The sequence below is a fragment of the Saccopteryx bilineata genome, chromosome 1, assembly GCF_036850765.1.
Source record: "Saccopteryx bilineata isolate mSacBil1 chromosome 1, mSacBil1_pri_phased_curated, whole genome shotgun sequence".
Taxonomy (NCBI): Eukaryota; Metazoa; Chordata; class Mammalia; order Chiroptera; family Emballonuridae; genus Saccopteryx; species Saccopteryx bilineata.
The window spans coordinates 391,942,573-391,964,823 of NC_089490.1; the positions used below are offsets into that span (position 1 = coordinate 391,942,573).

The 22,251-nt window shown below is 37.8% G+C and overlaps 2 protein-coding genes and 1 pseudogene across 2 annotated transcripts; 2 read left to right on the forward strand and 1 right to left on the reverse strand.

The window, feature by feature from the left end:
• The first annotated feature begins 7,011 nt into the window (after nucleotides 1-7,011).
• Nucleotides 7,012-7,935, forward strand: LOC136320820 (putative olfactory receptor 5AK3). The gene has a single exon (XM_066253969.1). It carries the CDS (start codon nucleotides 7,018-7,020, stop codon nucleotides 7,933-7,935), a length of 918 nt encoding a protein of 305 aa, XP_066110066.1. The 5' UTR covers nucleotides 7,012-7,017.
• Nucleotides 7,936-14,132: 6,197 nt separating this feature from the next.
• Nucleotides 14,133-15,668, reverse strand: LOC136320821 (olfactory receptor 5AK2-like; annotated as a pseudogene).
• A 4,360-nt stretch (nucleotides 15,669-20,028) lies between these two features.
• Nucleotides 20,029-20,964, forward strand: LOC136320822 (putative olfactory receptor 5AK3). Its single transcript, XM_066253970.1, has one exon. It carries the CDS (start codon nucleotides 20,035-20,037, stop codon nucleotides 20,962-20,964), a length of 930 nt encoding a protein of 309 aa, XP_066110067.1. The 5' UTR covers nucleotides 20,029-20,034.
• The last annotated feature ends 1,287 nt before the right edge of the window (nucleotides 20,965-22,251 follow it).

Consider the following 22,251-nt stretch of genomic DNA (forward strand, 5'->3'; position numbering starts at 1 on the left):
AGATATACAAGAAAACACAGAAAGGCAATTTAGGGAGCTCAGAAAACAACTCAATGAACACAAAGAATATATGTCCAAGGAAATTGAAACTATAAAAACAAATCAAACAGAGATGAAAAACTCAATTCACGAGCTGAAAAACGAAGTAACAAGCTTAGTTAATAGAACAGGTCAGATAGAATAGAGGATTAGTGAAATAGAAGACAAGCAACTTGAGGCACAACAGAGAGAAGAAGAAAGAGACTCAAAAATTTAAAAAAATTAGATAGCCCTACAAGAATTATCTGACTCCATCAAAAAGAATAACATAAGAATAATAGGTATATCAGAGGGAGAAGAGAGAGAAAATGGAATGGAGAACATACTCAAACAAATAATAGGTGAGAACTTCCCAAGCCTGTGGAAAGAACTAAAGCCTCAAGTTCAAGAAGCAAACAGAACTCCAAGTTTTCTTAACCCCAACAAACCTACTCCAAGGCATATCGTAATAAAATTGACACAAACCAACAGCAAAGAAAAAATTCTCAAGGCAGCCAGGGAAAAGAAGAATACAACATATAAAGGAAGGCCCATTATCATCAGATTTCTCAGCAGAAACTCTACAAGCTAGAAGAGAGTGGACCCCAATATTTAAAGTCCTGAAAGAGAGGAACTTTCAGCCACGAATACTATACCCATCAAAGCTATCCTTCAAATACGAAGGAGAAATAAAAACATTCACAGATACAGAAAAGATGAGGGAATTTATCATCAGAAAACACCACTCCAGGAATTACTAAAGGGGGTTCTCCAATCAGATACAAAGAACAAAAAAAAACAGAGCCACAAGTAAAAGCTCCAAGAAGAACACAATAAAACCAAATTTAAACTGTGACAACAACAAAAAGAAAGAGGGGGAGAAGATGGAGATTAACAGTAGCAAAGGACGATGGAGTGCAAAATTACTCACAAAATAGTTCACTACAATGAACAGGGTAGGGACCCTTTTCATTACTCAAAGGTAACCACCATTGAAAAAACCACCACAGAAGCACATGAGATAAAAAAGATAGCAACAGAGGAAAGATGTATGGAATACAACCAAATAAAAACAAAAGATAGAAAAACAAAAGAGAAGGATCAAACAAGACACAAAACTAACAGAAAGCAAGATATAAAATGGCAATAGGGAACTCACAACTATCAATAATTACACTAAATGTAAACGGATTAAACTCACCAATAAAAAGGCACAGAGTAGAGAATGGATTAAAAAAGAAAATCCAACTGTATGCTGCCTACAGGAAACTCATCTAAGTAACAAGGATAAAAACAAATTCAAAGTGAAAGGCTGGAAAACAATACTCCAAGCAAATAACATCAAAAAAAAAGCAGGTGTAGCAATACTCATATCGGATAATACTGACTACAAGACAGGAAAAGTACTCAGAGACAAAAATGGCCATTTCATAATGGCTAAGGGGACACTGAATCAAGAAGACATAACAATTCTTAATATATATGCACCAAACCAAGGAGCACCAAAATATATAAGACAGCTACTTATTGATCTTAAAACAAAAACTGACAAAAACACAATCATACTTGGAGACCTCAATACACCGCTGACGGCTCTACATCGGTCATCCAAACAGAGAATCAACAAAGACATAGTGGCCTTAAACAAAACACTAGAGCACCTGGATATGATATACATCTACAGGACATTTCATCCCAAAGTGACTGAGTATACATTTTTCTCTAGTGTACATGGATCATTCTTAAGAATTGACCATATGTTGGGCCACAAAAACAACATCAGCAAATTCAGAAAAATTGAAGTTGTACCAAGCATATTTTCTGATCATAAAGCCTTGAAACTAGAATTCAACTGCAAAAAAGAGGAAAAAAATCCCACAAAAATGTGGAAACTAAACAACATACTTTTAAAAAATGAATGGTTCAAAGAAGAAATAAGTGCAGAGATCAAAAGATATATACAGACTAATGAAAATGACAATACGACATATCAAAATCTATGGGATGCAGCAAAAGCAGTGATAAGGGGGAAGTTCATATCGCTTCAGGCATATATGAACAAACAAGAGAGAGCCCAAGTGAACCACTTAACTTCCCACCTTAAGGAACTAGAAAAAGAAGAACAAAGACAACCCAAAACCAGCCGAAGAAAGGAGATAATAAAAATCAGAGCAGAAATAAATGAATTAGAGAACAGAAAAACTATAGAAAAAATTAATAGAACAAGGAGCTGGTTCTTTGAAAAGATCAACAAAATTGACAAACCCTTGGCAAGACTTACCAAGGAAAAAAGAGAAAGAACTCATATAAACAAAATCCAAAATGAAAGAGGAGAAATCACCACGGACATCATAGATATACAAAGAATTATTGTAGAATACTATGAAAAACTTTATGCCACTAAATTCAACAACCTAGAAGAAATGGATAAATTCCTAGAAAAATACAACCTTCCTAGACTGAGTCAAGAAGAAGCAGAAAGCCTAAACAGACCTATCAGTAGAGAAGAAATAGAAAAAACCATTAAAAACCTCCCCAAAAATAAAAGTCCAAGCCCTGACGGCTATACCAGCGAATTTTATCAAACATTCAAAGAAGACTTGGTTCCTATTCTACTCAAAGTCTTCCAAAAAATTGAAGAAGAAGCAATACTTCCAAACACATTTTATGAGGCCAACATAACCCTCATACCAAAACCAGGCAAGGATGGCACAAAAAAAGAAAACTACAGACCAATATCTCTAATGAATACAGATGCTAAAATACTAAACAAAATACTAGCAAATCGAATACAACAACATATTAAAAAAATAATACATCATGATCAAGTGGGATTCATCCCAGAATCTCAAGGATGGTTCAACATACGTAAAACGGTTAATGTAATACACCATATCAACAAAACAAAGAACAAAAACCACATGATCTTATCAATAGACACAGAAAAGGCTTTCGATAAAATACAACACAATTTTATGTTTAAGACTCTCAACAAAATGGGTATAGAAGGAAAATATCTCAACATGATAAAGGCCATATATGATAAACCATCAGCTAACATCATATTAAATGGCACTAAACTGAAGGCTTTCCACCTTAAATCAGGAACAAGACAGGGTTGTCCACTCTCTCCACTCTTATTTAATGTGGTACTAGAGGTTCTAGCCAGAGCAATCAGACAAGACAAAGAAATAAAAGGCATCCATATCGGAAAAGAAGAAGTAAAGGTATCACTTTTTGCAGATGATATGATCCTATACATCGAAAACCCCAAAGAATCCACAAAAAAACTACTAGAAACAATAAGCCAATACAGTAAGGTCGCAGGATACAAAATTAACATACAGAAGTCAATAGCCTTTCTATATGCCAACAATGAAACAACTGAGAAAAAACTCAAAAGAATAATCCCCTTCACGATTGCAACAAAAAAATAAAATACTTAGGAATAAACATAACAAAGAATGTAAAGGACTTATATAATGAAAACTATAAACCATTGTTAAGGGAAATCGAAAAAGATATAATGAGATGGAAGAATATACCTTGTTCTTGGCTAGGAAGAATAAATATAATCAAGATGGCTATATTACCCAAAGCAATATACAAATTTAATGCAATTCCCATCAAACTTCCAATGACATTTTTTAAAGAAATAGAGCAAAAAATCATCCGATTTATATGGAACTATAAAAAACCCCGAATAGCCAAAGCAATCCTAAAGAAAAAGAATGAAGCTGGGGGCATAACAATACCTGACTTCAAACTCTATTATAGGGCCACGATAATCAAAACAGCATGGTATTGGCAGAAAAATAGACACTCAGACCAATGGAACAGAATAGAAAACCCAGAAATAAAACCACATATATATAGTCAAATAATTTTTGATAAAGGGGCCAACAACACACAATGGAAAAAAGAAAGCCTCTTCAATAAATGGTGCTGGGAAAACTGGAAAGCCACATGCAAAAGAATGAAACTGGACTACAGTCTCTCCCCCTGTACAAAAATTAACTCAAAATGGATCAAAGATCTAAACATAAGACCTGAAACAATTAAGTACATAGAAGAAGACATAGGTACTCAACTCATGGACCTGGGTTTTAAAGAGCATTTTATGAATTTGACTCCAAATGCAAGAGAAATGAAGGCAAAAATTAATGAATGGGACTACATCAGACTAAGAAGTTTTTGCTCAGCAAGAGAAACTGATAACAAAATAAACAGAAAGCCAACTAAATGGGAAATGATATTTTCAAACAACAGCTCAGATAAGGGCCTAATATCCAAAATATACAAAGAACTCATAAAACTCAACAACAAACAAACAAACAATCCAATAAAAAAATGGGAAGAGGATATGAATAGACACTTCTCCCAGGAAGAAATACAAATAGCCAACAGATATATGAAAAGATGCTCATCTTCTTTAGCTATTAGAGAAATGCAAATCAAAACGGCAATGAGATACCACCTCACACCTGTTCGATTAGCTGTTATTAGCAAGTCAGGTAATAGCAAATGTTGGAGAGGCTGTGGAGAAAAAGGAACCCTCATACACTGTTGGTGGGAATGTAAAGTAGTACAACCATTATGGAAGAAAGTATGGTGGTTCCTCAAAAAACTGAAAATAGAACTACCTTATGACCCAGCAATCCCTCTACTGGGTATATATCCCCAAAACTCAGAAACATTGATACGTAAAGACACATGCAGCCCCATGTTTATTGCAGCATTGTTCACAGTGGCCAGGACATGGAAACAACCAAAAAGCCCATCAATAGATGACTGGATAAAGAAGATGTGGCACATATACACTATGGAATACTACTCAGCCATAAGAAATGATGACATCGGAACATTTACAGCAAAATGGTGGGATCTTGATAACATGATACGAAGCGAAATAAGTAAATCAGAAAAAAACAGGAACTGTATTATTCCATACGTAGGTGGGACATAATAGTGAAACTAAGAGACATTGATAAGAGTGTGGTGGTTACGGGGGGGAGGGGGGAATGGGAGAGGGATAGGGGGGGGGCAGGGGCACAAAGAAAACAAGATAGAAGGTGACAGAGGACAATCTGACTTTGGGTGGTGGGTATGCAACATAATTGAATGACAAGATAACCTGGACTTGTTATCTTTGAATATATGTATCCTGATTTATTGATGTCACCCCATTAAAAAAATAAAATTATAAAAAAAAAAAAAAAAGAAAAAGAAAACATTGAAAAACTCAACTACATCTAAATTTAAAATATCAACATTACAAAAAAAGGCCTGGATAGTGACTGAACATAGACTCAGGTCAATTTGTTTTCAACACAAATAAATGTCAAAAAATTAGTGTCTAAGTCTCTGAACATTGTTTTCAACAACGGAGATGCTCAATTTTTTCCTTAGGACTTAATGACTTCTTTTGGCCCCTAAAATAGTAATATCTCTGTTTCTTTAATGTCTTATGAAGGTGGCGTGGCTTTGTTTTAATAAAGCTGGCAGCATTTGACTTGCTGAGAGATGGTATGTCTGTAACCTATCTTTGCTTAACAGCAACCTAAAGAGTCTAAATATATACAAAAATGATTAATAATGACCAAAAAGCATACAAAATATACAATGAAAACATGCAACCAACAAATAGCTATGAATATAAAATATCGCCAATACCATTGAAGTTATGGTATTATATGTAATGTGATCAATTAGTCAATAAGCTCTTTTCCTCAACATTACCTTTCTAAGCTTTGGGTTAAGAAATGAAGCTCTTGAGATTTATTTTCACTGAATTATAATATTCCATTGTTCTCTATACCATCATTTATTTAATTGTTAGTTGTTTAATTTCTTTTCCATTTTTGTCTATTATATAATCACATAGCTTGATATACATTTTTTTCAATCAAATTTGACAATCTTTGAATTTTAATGATGAGTTTACACCACTTATATTTATTTTACTTACTAACTTATTTGAATTTCTTTGTGCCTTCTCAGGTGATTTCTATTTGTCTTGATATTTTTTTCTTTTACTTTCATCTCATTCACTGTGTTTAATTAGATTGATTAACTATGAATTTCATTTATTCCCTTAAACTTAAAAAAATAATTTTTATCACTTGTAATTATTGAAAATATATGTATATAAGTATAAGTCTAAAATACAAGAATTTTAGAGAACTATAAATTTAATGAACCAATCTAATATATTGTTACCTGATACTTTAATTTATCCCTTCTCCATAGATAATCTTATTTTATTCTGCCTTTATCTATTCCAATTCTCCTATATGTTTACCAGTTCCTAAGCTCATCATTTCTTTTTGCTTCTGAGACTGTCTTCGAAGACCATATTCCTCTTTTCTGAATAACAGTCTTTAGAAGCATCTTTAGTGAACAACTCTTGACAGTAAATTCCATTGTTTTTGTATAAAAATGTCTGTATAGCCTATGTTCTCATTAGATTTCTTATTTTTAAATATAAGACCTTCATAATTAAAATTATAACACAGTGATATACATTTCACCTAGATTAACCAATTCTATTTCTTTTCCTTTTACTTTATCTTCACATGGACAAATTTGAAGACTTTGGACCAGGATTAAACTGATAAATGACTGAGAAAAAACATAGGTTGTTGAAAGGATTCAAAGTCATATTTTAATACTGGTTTATAAAACTGGATACATGTTTAATATGGTGATAACATGTTTTAATCTGTTTTTTAGACTGATCCTTATTAGAGTCAGACTTCTATGAAATCTTCCTCCTTTAGAAAATGAATATCATCACTTTTGACTTAGTGCATTCTTATCAAGAAAATAGAAGGACTATTTGCAAATCATGAACTCTGTTGTAAATGTTGGCCTGAAAATCTAATTCAGGAAAGTAACATGAAATATAAGAGGCTTTTTTTCTTTGAAGAAGTCATAAAGATTTTCCTTTTTTTTTATTTCTTTGTCTTCTTCTAGGTCATTTCTAGATTTTTGGTAGCCATGACACAAGGAAATGGCACTGAAGTGACTGAATTCTTTCTTCTAGGATTTGGTGTCCAACACAAGTTTCGGTATGTCCTCTTCATTGTATTTCTAGTCATCTATGTGACCTCTGTGGTGGGAAACATCGGAATGATTCTGCTCATCAAGACAGATTCCAGACTTCACATACCCATGTACTTCTTCCTACAACATCTGGCTTTAGTTGACATCTGCTCTACCTCTGCTATCACTTCCAAAATGCTGCAAAACTTCATAACAAAAAATATGTCAATATCATTTAGGGGCTGTGTTATGCAATTATTGGTTTATGGAACATTTGCGACCAGCAACTGTTACCTCCTGGCTGCTATGGCAGTGGACCGTTACGTGGCCATTTGTAACCCACTTCACTATCCTATTGTCATGTCCCGAAGAGTCTGCATCTACTTGGTAGCTGGTTCATATGCCATGGGCTCCATAAATGTTTCTGTGCACACAGGTTTTACATTTTCACTGTCCTTCTGTAAGTCCAATACCATCAATCACTTCTTTTGTGACTTTCCACCAATTCTTGCTCTTTCATGCTCCAACACTGACATCAACATTATGCTCCTTGCTGTCTTTGTGGGATTTAACTTGATGTTCACTTTATTGCTGGTCATCTTTTCCTACATCTGTATCATGTCCACCATCCTAAAGATGTCTTCTACCACAGGCAGGAAAAAAACCTTCTCCCACCTGACAGCAGTCACTGTTTTCTATGGAACTTTATCATACATGTACTTACAGCCTCGTTCTAATAATTTCCAGGAGAGTATGAAAGGGGCTTCCATATGTTATGGCATTGTGATTCCCATGTTGAACCCCCTAATCTATAGCTTGAGGAATAAGGAAGTAAAGGAAGCTCTAAAAGTGATGGGGAAAAAGTTCCTCTAGATTAGACCCAAATTGTTCAAATCAGCTCATCAAGGCATCCAGGAGAGATGTTTGAGCATTGTACAGTGTTTCTAAAATAGGAAATACAATCACATCGTAGAGCAATGCTACCTCTTTCAATAGATATATTCTTTGAATATGGGAAAATAGAAACATTGAATGGGACTAATTATCTTTTGAGTAAAGTTTGAGAAATTTATCTCATCCTACCCAGGAAGAAGAGCTTTATTAAAATTGTTTTAATTATTAATAAGTATGTATGGATTTTACAAAGTACTTAGTTCTTTCAAATATTTCAGCTATATTCTGAAAGACCAGAAAACTCCAATTTTGTATATAATTAACTTTAAAACTGAAGGCCATCATTTCATGTTACCAAGTTCACTAAATTATTATCTTGTTTTGGGGGGGTATTTTTGTTTTTGTTTTTGTTTTTTTACAGAGACAGAGAGGGATAGATAGGGACAGACATACAGGAAGGGAGATGAAAAGCATGAATCAATAGTTTTTTGTTGCAACACTTTAATTGCTAATTGATTGCTTTCTCATATGCGCCTTGACCATGGGGCTAGAGCAGACAGAGTTACCCCTTGATCGAACCAGCAACCTTGGGTCCAAGCTGGTGAGCCTTTGTTCAAACCAGATGAACCCGCACTCAAACTGGCGACTTTGGGGTCTCAAACCTGGGTCCTCAGCATCCCAGTCCAATGCTCTATCCACTGCGCCACCACCTGGTCAGGCACAAGTTCCCTAAATTGTTTACAAAGAGACTACATACATGTTCTTTTCCCATTATTGCATAAACCCAAAAGTAAAAAATAAACGGATTTCAAAAGCACTTTATGACTCAGGCATTTATGCTTTTTACTTAATAGTCCCTTATTAGTTACATTCTCTAGGACTTAAAGACATTTATTTTTTTAATTGATATTTGAGAGAGGGGGGAAAGCAGGAAGGGAAAAAGAGAAAAGGAGAAGAGTGATCAGCATCAACTTGTCCTCGTTTCACTTAAGTTGGTCATTGATTGCTTCTCGTATGTTCCTGGACTGACTCATATGGACTCAAGCCAAGTCAGTTACCCTTCCTCAAGCCAGAGACATTGGGCTCAGGCCAGTAACCTTTGGATCATGTCAATGATCCCACACTCGAGCCAGAGACCCCATGCTCAAGCCAGCAACCTCAGGGTTTTCAACTAGGGACCTCAGGATTCTGGGACGACACTCTATCCATTGTGCTATCACTGGTCAGGCAAAGACTCTCATTTCTTAAGGGATTTTATGACTTATTTTTGACATTAGTTATTGTCTTTATTCTGAATTAATCTCTTTGTCTTCAACTACTGGGACATGACCTCCAAGTCCCTGGAAAGCCTTCTTTATAAGAAGCTGTTTGCCTGTGGGCTCTAGCCATTGGGTGTTCTTACAATGTGCTTTATGATGGGGCTTTAGAACACTGCCATGTTAGTTCCAAACTCCGAAAAAACGGCACACCGAAGGTATTACCTGAACCTCCAGGAAGGTTGAGAGCTAAAGTTCAGCCACATGAGCAATGTGTCACAGAGCTCCAAAAGAAACTATAGAGATAGGTGGCTATAAAATCATCACAGGGATGTAAAGTACAGCATAGAGAATATAGTTAACAATACAGTAGTAACTATGTATGGTGCCAGGTGGGTAATGGAATTATCAGGACAGAGCACTCTGTAAAGTATATGATTGTCTAAACACTATGCTATACACATAAAACTAATAAAAAGTAATATTAAATATAAACGGTAGTTCAAAAAATTATTTCAAAAAAAGGCCCAGACAGGGTAGCTGAGCTGATTAGAGCATCATTTCAACATGCCAACCTGACCCCCAGTCAGAGTACATACAAAAAGCAACCAATGAGTGCATAAATAAGTGGAATAGAAGATCAATGTGTGTGTCTCCTCTCACTGTTTCTCTCTCCTTTCCTTTCTCTCTAAAGTCAATAAATAAAAATAAAAAAGTCTTTTTAAAATTAAAATAAATGAAGAAACCACGGATACCAAAGGTTCCAGTGAGCTTCCCAGGGTAGCACTACTCCGTGCGTGTATCACACACTGACACCGGAGGGTACGGCATCCTGAGGACAATGGGTGCCTCACGGGGGAAACCCTCACAGACTTTGCCCTGTAGAGCTTTTCGGGCCAGCTCCGATTTATATATAAATGTTTATCTGTTTGTTTGTTTATTTTGTTATAATAGAATTGTAATCATATGTATAGTGTTTTCTGATGTGTTAGTTCAGTCCCTGTTACAAATTTCTATAGACTGATTGGCTTATTAACAGCAGAAATTAATTTCATACACTTCTGGAAGTTAGAAGTCTAAGATCAGGATGCCAGCATGGCTGGGTCTGAGAGGGCCCTTTTCAATGTTGCAGACTGCTGACCTCTCATTGGGCACTCATGTGGTAGGAAAGGGGCTAGAGAGCTCTCGGGGCCTCTTCTCTAAGACTGCGCCATCATGACTTAATTACGTCACAAAACACTCCGCCCTCCTAATACCTTCACATTGGAAGTTAAGATTCCAACTGATGGATTTTGAGGGACACAAACATTCAGTTCATAACATCGAGTCATTCCAGAGCATTATCAAACCTGATAGTGATTGTGGAGAGCTCTAATTTGTAGCCTAATACAGAGGAGAATGGCTCTGGACCCATGAACTTTAAACTAGTGACTTAAGTGACAATAGTCTTGAGGAAACTGCATCCTCAGATAATACAGTATGCTAAACTTCCTAAAGGGGATTGTCCCAAGCAGCAGAGAGCTGGAAAGGAGAGATATCGAAAAGCAAAGGAAAGGGAAGTAGAATAACTTAACAGACTTATTCTCTGGAACCAGGAACTCTATCTAACAGGGGACCTTGAAAAACTATGTAGACTGTTTCACAGAATTGTCCCTCTGAAGAACAAGAGGTTATGCCATTTATTCAAATCCCCTTCCCCATTGCTTCAGGGTTGCCAAGATCTTCCACAGCCTCTGAGATATTCCTGAGTCAGAGAAGCAGAGAGATAACATCAGACACCTGCCACTCATAGCCCAGACAAAGCTCTCTACTGCAGATGCACAGAAACCAAGCTGCTGAGGAGTGTGGGGCCACACCCTCTCCTTTCTGCTGCACCACGTAACATAGGGCTAGCCAAAGAGAAGTGAGTAGCAGTCGCTGGTTTAAGAGAGCTTTTGATTTCCTGATCAAGGGAACCTAGGTGACTGTCACCCTGCCCTCCTGAATCCCTTTCCCTGCCTTGACAGAGATCATGATGTCTACCAGTATAGTACACATGTTAGACTGTAAACCAACCAGCATATGGGAAAGACGAATAAAGTCACAGAAGTGAGAGTCTTGACTTCCCAAGTATTGTTGTGAAGAAAAAATAAGAGCCTCTTCTGAAGACAGAGTAAGCTGGGATTTCTTCCACTAGCAGTGGGACATATTCCTCACTGAGACCCTGGTCAGGCAGCAAGTAACTCTGAATGTCAATTCATAAGCCTTTTTTTTTTTTTTCTGAAGCTGGAAACGAGGAGAGACAGACAGACTCCCGCATGCGCCCGACTGGGATCCACCCAGCACACCCACCAAGCACGAAGCTCTGCCCACCAAAAGGCGATGCTCTGCCCTCCGGGGCGTCATCCTGCCATGACCAGAGCCACTCCAGCGCCTGGGGCAGAGGACAAGGAGCCATCCCCAGCGCCCGGGCCATTCTTGCTTCAATGGAGCCTCGGCTGCTGGAGGTGAAGGGAGAGACAGAGAGGAAGGAGAGGGGGAGGGTGGAGAAGCAGATGGGCACCCCTCCTGTGTACCCTGGCCGGGAATCGAACCCAGGACCCCTGCATGCTAGGCCGACGCTCCACCACTGAGCCAATAACACTCTTTCGTAAGTATGATGGTTAACCTAAAAGCTATGGACACAATCTGACTTTCTTCTTTTGCTGATTAAATTAAGGCTTTAACAATTAATGCTTTATAGTCAAGTAACTCAAAAAATCAAGTCCACTGATTGTAATCTGAAGTATTCTGATGGTGTAAGCATACTGTCCTTATCCAGGGATGATTATATATATATATATATATACACACACACACACATATATATTTAGGGGAAAAAAGAGAAAGAATCAAGAGTACATTTTTCTTTAAGTAAATAAACAATGGTTAAAGTGATGATATATAATATGCTTACATAGTAGTAATTCTATGTGTCATATGAGGACCATATGACCTTAAATTTATATTAGTTTTAATTTTTTTTTTTTTTTTTTTTTTGCTTTTTTTGGAGAGCCATGTCTTTTGCTGATTTTGGTGACAAGGTCAATTTCCTAAACCTAAACACAGATTGTTGGACCTATAAAACAATGCTCAACCTGATTCAAAACAAACAAGAAGTTTAAAGGAGTTGTTCTGTAAGAAGGCAACACACACAGATGCAGTTCCTAATGAGAGTAACATAAATTAAATGTATCCTCTCTAGAAAGCTTAAATGCTCTTCAGAAGAAAATAATGACTGAACAGTGTTTATTCCAACTCTGTATCATCCCTAGGAACTTCAGCTTCTCAAGGGAGCAAGTATTGATCCCTTAGGCCCCAGAGATAAACTCCCCAATTAGAAAGAGTTACACACAGAGAACTCGGGGGCAGTCAGCCTGCACCAGTTGCAGAAAGAGAATCTGAAGCCAACGCTGGTGTAAGTAAAACGAAGCCAGTCCTAGTTTTTAAACACAGTCATTTCAATGTAGATAGGAAATGGGGGAGCAACAGGGTCAGAGCCAGAGTTCTAGCGAGTTCCACCCCACAACCAGGAATCATCACTGCTTCTCTGGTGATGCAAGGGAAATGGAGTGAGGGAACTAGATTGGCTGAGCATTGCCTTGGGAAAGATGAATGAACACATGACTGAAAAAGATTGGATGGATGGATGGATGGATGGATGGATGGATGGATGGATGGAAGGATGGAAGGACAATCGACAGACTGAAGGATGGATGGGTAGATGAATGCATGTTATGTGCCTTTAGTGTATTGCTTGCATGTGCTATTATGACCAATTTTGAGTGCCTTTCAATACCTGGCCCTGCTCCGGGAAATTTATATAAATCGCCTCAATTTGTCATATCATGACAAAGCAAACTTTACTTCTTCCTATTCCTTTTTAGAACAAGTAAGCTACTTTAAAATAAAAGATAAAGAACTTTATAAGTTCAAGGCATCCTCTCCCCACTCTTATGTCCAAGGATAATTTTTAAAAGCTTACTGAAATAAAGAAAATGAGAACGAAAGTAAGGGGGTGAAAGAAAGTTTTACTTTTAAAAGAGTCCACATTTTACATACCAACCAGCAGCTTGCTTTGCTCATTTGACAGTATGATATGAGTACCTTTCTGTACAAGGAGATATCTCATTCTTTTTGGTATGTATTGACCCATAATAAAAAAATACTGTGATTTACTTCACTCTATTTACAAAGTTTTGCTGCTGCAAAAGAATTACAACAAGCATCGTTACCTTCTAAGTAATTCTGTGATCCCATTTTATAGAGGATGGAACTGAGGTCAAAAGAAAGTACATCCTTTATCTCCATGAAGTGGTGGGACGGGAACTCAAACCCAGATCAATCTGTTTCCTTCCCACTGCACAGTGTTTCATATAAATAAAGCTTCAGAGGAGAGGGCTTCTGTCTAAGTTAAACATGGTCAAAATACTTGGGCACTTGGCATGCAAGTTTCTGTGTGCGTGCAAGTGTGCACGTGTCTTGTTCCTAATACTGGTTTTCCATAGCTCTTGAAAAAGGTCCCCCAATGTGTCATTCATTTTATTTTAACTCAAAATGATTAAACTGAGATGGCAAATATCATTACCCTATCAAGATTTTCTAGTTTAAGTAGACCTATGACCAATTCTAACTCTTTTGATAATTTTCCATTAACAATATGTGAGAGCATCATTTTCCTTCCATCACAGCAATTAATAAGTGTTCGCATTCTTTTGAAGTTTTTGCCAAATATATTGGTAGAAAGTGGTTTATCTCACTGTAACTTTAATTTGCAGCTCAACATTACTAAAAATGAGCGACTTTCTCATGCTGTTTGACTTTTCTGTTTTGATTTCTTAAACACTAGCACTGTCAGTCTGGTTGTTTACACGCATAGAGAATTAGAAATTGAGGGTTGAACTAGAAGCGCCTCTTCCCACTCTCTTTCAGGGCTTCTTTCACCTCTCGGTTTCTCAGGCTGCAGATGAGAGGGTTTGTCATGGGGATCATAATGCCATAAAACACAGAAGCCATCTTTTCTTGTTCTTGAGACTCATTGGTCCCGTGGTGCAGATACATGTAAGAGAGAGTCCCATAGACAATGGTGACTGCTGTCAGGTGGGAGGCACACGTGGAGAAGGCTTTTCTTCTCCCTGCACCAGAAGATCACTTCAGGATGGCAGCCAGAATATATAGGTAGGAGAAGATGACGACCAACCCAGTGAATGTCAAGTTAAACCCCACAAAAACCGTTAGGACCATGACATTTAAATCAATGTTGGAGCACAAGAGGGCAAGAGTTGGGGTTGCATCACAGAAAAAGTAGATAATTTTATTAGACTTGCAAAGGTTCAGTGAGAAAGTAAAGCTTGTATTTACAGAGGCATTGAGGAAACCTGAGACATAGGAACCAGCTAAGAACTGAATGCATACTGCCTGGGTCATGACTGTTGGATAGTGGAGCAGGTTACAGATGGTCATGTAATTGTCCGCTGCCATTCCAGCAAGAATATAGCAGTCAGTAGTTTCAAAAGCACCATAGACTAGTAATAGCACCATACATCCTATGAATGAGATGGATTTTTCTGTTTCTACAAAATTTTGCAGCATCCTTGGAAGTGATAGCAGAGGAATAGCAGAGAACAACAAATGACAAGTGTTGGAGAAAAAAGTACATAGGGGAGTGAAGGCCGGAATCAATCCTGATGAGTAAGATTATCCCAATACAGTGTGTCCGTAAAGTCATGGTGCACATTTTACTGGTCAACTAAAAAGGAAAGCAACAAAAGACAATAGAAATGTGAATCTGCACCAAATGAAAGGAAAACCCTCCCAGTTTCTGTAGGATGATGTGGCAGCATGTGCGCATGCGCAGATAATGATGTAACACCGTGTGTACAGCGGAGCAGCCCACAGCCATGCAGGTGGAGATGTGGGCGGTACAGAGGAAAGTTCAGTGTGCTCTGTGGCTCGCTAAATTCCAATACGTGACCAAAGTGCAACATGAATATCGGCGCGTTTATAACGAGGCGCCACCACATAGGAATAACATTACTCAGTGGGATAAGCTGTTGAAGGAAACCTGCAGTTTGGTGGAGAAACCCCATTCTGGTAGGCCATCAGTCAGTGACAAGTCTGTAGAGGCTATACAGGATAGCTACCTAAGGAGCCCTAAAAAATCTGTGTGTGAGCCCACATCGAACTGCACTGAATAGGTATGAAACTGGGAGACTTTTCCTTTTATTTGGTGCAGATTTCACATTTCTATCATCTGTTGTTGCTTTTCTGTGACCAGTCAAAAGTGCACCATGACTTTATGGGCACACTGTATTACCCACAATGGTGGTCACATAGATCACTAGAAAAACTATGAGGAGGATATGCTGAAACTTGTGTTGACCAGCAAATCCCAGGAGAAAAAAATTCAGTTACCAGAGAGCCATTAATTTGTTCCATGACCAATATAGACTAAGCATCAGCTGAAAAGGTATATAGAAAAACAGAGAAAGTGAAGATTATTGTGATCATTTCACTAATTCTGGAGTTGGAAGTAGCATAATATTTGGTTCCACAGTGGGGTCAGGGAATATTTTCTATGACATAATTGACATATATTTTAAAGGCTGAAACTTGACACCAATTTAGATTATCTCAACTACAGTTGAGAGAAATTGCCATGAATCAGTAGCTTTATTCTCAGGATGCAACTTGATAGGCATTTCATAAATATATCAATGAGGGAATGCATAAAACACACTTGTATTTAATTGTGTTTTCTTTTATGCTCTCAAGATTTAATGAGAAACTTCAATGTGCCCAAACACTAATTATTACATCTGAGATCTTGACACACTTATTGAGATCTATATAATCTTTGCCCAACTTATTTCTGCATTCTCATTTTATCTTTTCCCCCTTCTAAGTAATTCTTTTCTGCAATAAAAATTCATAGATATGCAGAGTCCTTTAAGGAAGTGTTTATCAAAACATTATGGTAAAGGATCATTTTCTTTTTAACATTTCCTATCTATTTCGGACCAATATTTTCTAAAAAGCAACAAAAGGGTCTCTACATTGTCCAATTTCTATGGTAGTTTTAAAATTCAACCATTTTCTGTAGTTATTTTATGATACAGCGGAAACAGAGTCCATGGACCACACGTTGGTCTGTGGACCACACCTTGAGCAGCACGCTCTATGACTAGACAGGCTACTTCACCCAGTTTTGGTGGCAGTGACTGCGGGCAGGCCTCTCGCACAATATGTGTGGGGGTGTCTGGAATGCAGGGGAGCATGGGCTCCCGCAGGCTGGCTAATCCCGAGGCTAAGGGCAAGGCAGAGCGTGCCAGGTTGTTCTCAGATCTGCCAGTCAGCTATGTTCCTCCATCTTTCTGGAAACCGAGGCAATAAAATGTGGAGATGGAGCCTCAAATTACACAAACTGAGGTACCTTTGCAAGAAAGAAACACAGAAGCAGAGGAAAATGTATTTCCCCTGCAGTCAAGACCAAGTTGTAGAACCCTTACATTTTTTCCCAATATTAATTCACACATACAATGTCATTTCAATCAAGTGCTTGAGAGAATTTTATGTGCACCTTCACAAACTTACAAAATTTATACAGAGGTGAAAAGAGATAAAAACAACTAAGAGAATTTTAAAGGAAAACAAGGTGAGAACATGTCTTACCAGCTATCACAACTTATCATAAAGAGGTAATACCAATGACGGTGTGGTACTAGTGTAAAGACAGACACATAGATCAATACAACTGAGAGAAATAAATTATAAACAGGCCCACAAGATTATGGAAGCTTAATGCATGTAAACAGTTGATGCACATCGATGGGTTATGGCCCATTAAACTGTGGTGCCTCAAATGTCTATACAAATAAAATAATATTGTATTCCTACTTTACATTTTATAAAAGTCAATTTGAAATGCATTCAAGATTTAAATCATGAAGCTTTGAGAGTAAACCAGCAGACTATTTATGATTTAGATATGCGAAAGATATTTAACACGTGAATGTGCAAAACAGAGAAAAACTCAACTACATCTAAATTTAAAATACCAACATTACAAAAAAAGGCCTGGATAGTGACTGGACATAGACTCAGGTCAATTTGTTTTCAACACAAATAAATGTCTAAAAATTAGTGTCTAAGTCTCTGAACATTGTTTTCAACAACAGAGATGCTCAATTTTTTCCTTAGGACTTAACTGACTTCTTTTAACCCCTAAAATAGTAATATCTCTGTTTCTTTAATGTGTTATAAAGGTGGCGTGGCTTTGTTGTTGTTGGTTTTTTGGGGTTTTTTTGGTTTTTTTTTTTTGTATTTTTCTGAAGAGGGAAACAGGGAGAGACAGACAGACTCCCGCATGCGCCTGACCAGGATCCACCCGGCACGTCCACCAGGGGGTAACGCTCTGCCCACCAGGGGGCGATGCTCTGCCCCTGGGGGGGGTCACTCTGCCGCAACCAGAGCCACTCTAGCGTCTGAGGCAGAGGCCAAGAAACCATCCCCAGCACCCGGGGCCATCTTTGTTCCAATGGAGCCTCACTGCGGGAGGGGAAGAGAGAGACAGAGAGAAAGGAGAGGGAGAGGGGTGGAGAGGCAGATAGGCGTCTCTCCTGTGTGCCCTGGCCGGGAATCAAACCCGGGACCTCTGCACGCCAGGCCGACGCTCTACCACTGAACCAACCAGCCAGGACCCGCCTTTGTTTTAATAAAACTGGCAGCATGTGACTTGCTGAGAGATGGTATGTCTGTAACCTATCTTTGCTTAACAGCAACCTAAGGAGTCTAAAATATATACAAAAACGATTAATAATGACCAAAAAAGCATACTAAATATACAATGTGCAACCAACAAATAGCTATGAATATAAAATATCGCCAATACCATTGAAGTTCTGGTATTATATGTAATGTGATCAATTAGTCAATAAGCTCTTTTCCTCAACATTACCTTTCTAAGCTTTGGGTTAAGAAATAAAGCTCTTGAGATTTATTTTTGCTGAATTATAATATTCCATTCTTCTCGATACCATGATTTGTTTAATTGTTAGTTGTTTAATTTCTTTTCCATTTTTGTCTATTATATAATCACATAGCTTGATATACATTTTTTTCAATCAAATTTGACAATCTTTGAATTTTAATGATGAGTTTACACCACTTATATTTATTTTTCTTACTAACTTATTTGAATTTCTTTGTGCCTTCTCAGGTGATTTCTATTTATCTTGATATTTTCTATTACTTTCATCTCTCTTACTGTGTTTATTTAGATTGATTAACTTTAAAATTTCATTTAATCCCTTAAACTTAAAAAAATAATTTTTATCACTTGTAATTATTGAAAATATATGTATATAAGTCTAAAATACAAGAATTTTAGAGAACTATAAACTTAATAAACCAATCTAATATATTACCTGATACTTTTAATTTATCCTTTCTCCATAGATAATATTATTTTATACCGCCTTTAGCTATTCCAGTTCTCCTATATGTTTACCAGTTCCTAAGCTCATCATTTCTTTTTGCTTCTGAGACTTTCTTCGAAGAGTATATTCCTCTTTTCTGAATAACAGTCTTTAGAAGCATCTTTAGTGAACAATTCTTGACAATAAACTGTCATTGGTTTTGTATAAAAATGTCTGTATAGGCCTGACCTGTGGTGGCGCAGTGGATAAAGCGTCGACCTGGAAATGCTGAGGTTGCCGGTTCGAAACCCTGGGCTTGCCTGGTCAAGGCACATATGGGAGTTGATGCTTCCAGCTCCTCCCCCCTGTCTCTCTCTTCTCTCTCTCTCTCTCCCTCTCTCTCTTCTCTCTAAAATGAATAAATAAAATAAAAAAAAATAAATAATAAAAATAAAAATGTCTGTATAGTCTATGTTCTCATTAGATTTCCTATTTTTAAATATAAGACCTTCATAATTAAAATTATAACACACTGATATACATTTCACCTAGATTAACCAATTCTATATCTTTTCCTTTTAATTTATCTTTACATGGACAAATTTGAGGAGTTTGGACCAGGATTAAGCTGATAAATGGCCGAGAAAAACTATAGGTTGTTGAAAGGATTCAAAGTCATATTTTAATTCTGCTTTACAAAAATAGATACATGTTTAATATGGTGATAACATATTTTAATATGTTTTTTAAAATGATCCTTCCCTGGCCGGTTGGCTCAGCGGTAGAGCGTCGGCCTGGCATGCGGGGGACCCTGGTTCGATTCCCAGCCAGGGCACATAGGAGAAGCGCCCATTTGCTTCTCCACCCCAGCCCCTCCTTCCTCTCTGTCTCTCTCTTCCCCTCCCACAGCCAAGGCTCTATTGGAGCAAAAATGGCCCGGGCGCTGGGGATGGCTCCTTGGCCTCTGCCCCAGGCGCTAGTGTGGCTCTGGTCGCAACAGAGCGAAGCCCCAGAGGGGCAGAGCGTCGCCCCTGGTGGGCGTGCCGGGTGGATCCCGGTCGGGCGCATGCAGGAGTCTGTTTGACTGTCTCTCCCCGTTTCCAGCTTCAGAAAAATTCAAAAAAAAAATGATCCTTATTAGAGTCAGACTTCTATGAAATCTTCCTCATTTAGATAATTAATAACATTACTTTTGACTTAGTGGTTTCTTATCAAGAAAATAGAAGGACTATTTGCAAATCATGAACTCTGTTGTAAATGTTGCCCTGAAAATCTAATTCAGGAAAGTGACATGAAATATAAGAGGCTTTTTCTCTGAAGAAGTCATAAAGATTTTCCTTTTGTTTTACTTTGTCTTCTTCTAGGTCATTTCTAGATTTTCGGTAGCCATGACACAAGGAAATGGCACTGAAGTGACTGAATTCTTTCTTTTAGGATTTGGTGTCCAACACAAGTTTCGGTATGTCCTCTTCACTATATTTCTAGTCATCTATGTGACCTCTGTGGTGGGAAACATCGGAATGATTCTGCTCATCAAGACAGATTCCAGACTTCAAGTACCCATGTACTTCTTCCTACAACATCTGGCTTTCGTTGACATCTGCTCTACCTCTGCTATCACTCCCAAAATGCTGCAAAACTTCATAACAAAAAATATGCCAATATCATTTAGGGGCTGTGTTATGCAATTATTGGTTTATGGAACGTTTGCGACCAGCGACTGTTACCTCCTGGCTGCTATGGCAGTGGACCGTTACGTGGCCATTTGTAACCCACTTCACTATCCTATTGTCATGTCCCGAAGAGTCTGCATCTACTTGGTAGCTGGTTCATACGCCATGGGCTCCATAAATGCTTCTGTGAACACAGGTTTTACATTTTCACTGTCCTTCTGTAAGTCCAATACCATCAATCACTTCTTTTGTGACGTTCCACCAATTCTTGCTCTTTCATGCTCCAACACTGACATCAATATTATGCTCCTTGCTGTCTTTGTGGGATTTAACTTGATGTTCACTGTATTGGTGGTCATCTTTTCCTACATCTGTATCATGTCCACCATCCTAAAGATGTCTTCTACCACAGGCAGGAAAAAAACCTTTTCCACGTGTGCCTCCCACCTGACAGCAGTCACTGTTTTCTATGGAACTTTATCATACATGTACTTACAGCCTCGTTCTAATAATTTCCAGGAGAGTATGAAAGGGGCTTCCATATGTTATGGCATTGTGATTCCCATGTTGAACCCCCTAATCTATAGCTTGAGGAATAAGGAAGTAAAGGAAGCTCTAAAAGTGATGGGGAAAAAGTTCTTCTAGATTGGACCCAAATTGTTCAAATCAGCGCATCAAGGCATCCAGGAGAGATGTTTGAGCATTGTACAGTGTTTCTAAAATTGGAAATACAATCACATCATAGAGCAATGCTACCTCTTTCAATAGATATATTCTTTGAATATGGGAAAATAGAAACATTGAATGGGACTAATTATCTTTTGAGTAAAGTTTGAGAAATTTATCTCATCCTACCCAGGAAGAAGAGCTTTATTAAACTTGTTTTAATTATTAATAAGTATATGTGGACTTTACAAAGTACTTAGTTCTTTCAAATATTTCAGCTATATTCTGAAAGACCAGAAAACTCCAATTTTGAATATAATTAACTTTAAAACTGAAAGCCATCATTTCATGTTACCAAGTTCATTAATTTTGTTTTTGGGGTTTTTTGTTTGTTTGTTTGTTTGTTTGTTTTTACTGAGACAGAGAGGGATAGATAAGGATAGACAGACAGGAACAAAGTAAGATGAAAAGCATGAATCAATAGTTTTTTGTTGCAACACTTAAGTTGCTAATTGATTGCTTTCTCATATATGCCTTGACCATGGGGCTACAGCAGACTGAGTTACCCCTTGCTCAAGCCAGTGACCTTGGGTCCAAGTTGGTGAGCCTTTGCTCAAACCAGATGAACCCGCACTCAAACTGGCGACTTTGGGGTCTCGAACCTGGGTCCTCAGCATCCTAGTCCAATGCTCTATCCACTGCGCCACCACCAGATCAGGCACAAGTTCCCTAAATTGTTTACAAAGAGACTACATACATGTTCTTTTCCCATTATTGCATAAACCCATATATAAAAAATAAAATGATTTGAAAAGCACTTTATGACTCAGGCCATTATGCTTTTTACTTAATAGTCCCTTATTAGTTACATTCTCTAGGACTTAAAGACATTTTTTTTTTAAGTGATTTTTGGGAGAGAGAGGGGAAGCAGAAAGGGGAAAAGAGAAAAGGAGAAGATTGATCAGCATCAACTTGTCGTTGTTTCACTGAAGTTGGTCATTGACTGCTTCTCGTCTGTGCCTGGACCGACACATACAGACTCAAGCCAAGTCAGTCACCCCTTGCTTCAGCCAGAGACATTGGGCTCAGGCCAACAACCTTGGATCATGTTAATGATCTCAAAATCAAGTCAGAGACCCCATGCTCAAGCCAGCAACCTCAGGGTTTTCAACTAGGGACCTCAGGGTTCTGGGTCGACACTCTATCCATTGTGCCATCACTGGTCAGGCAAAGACTCTCATTTCTTAAGGGATTTTATGACTTATT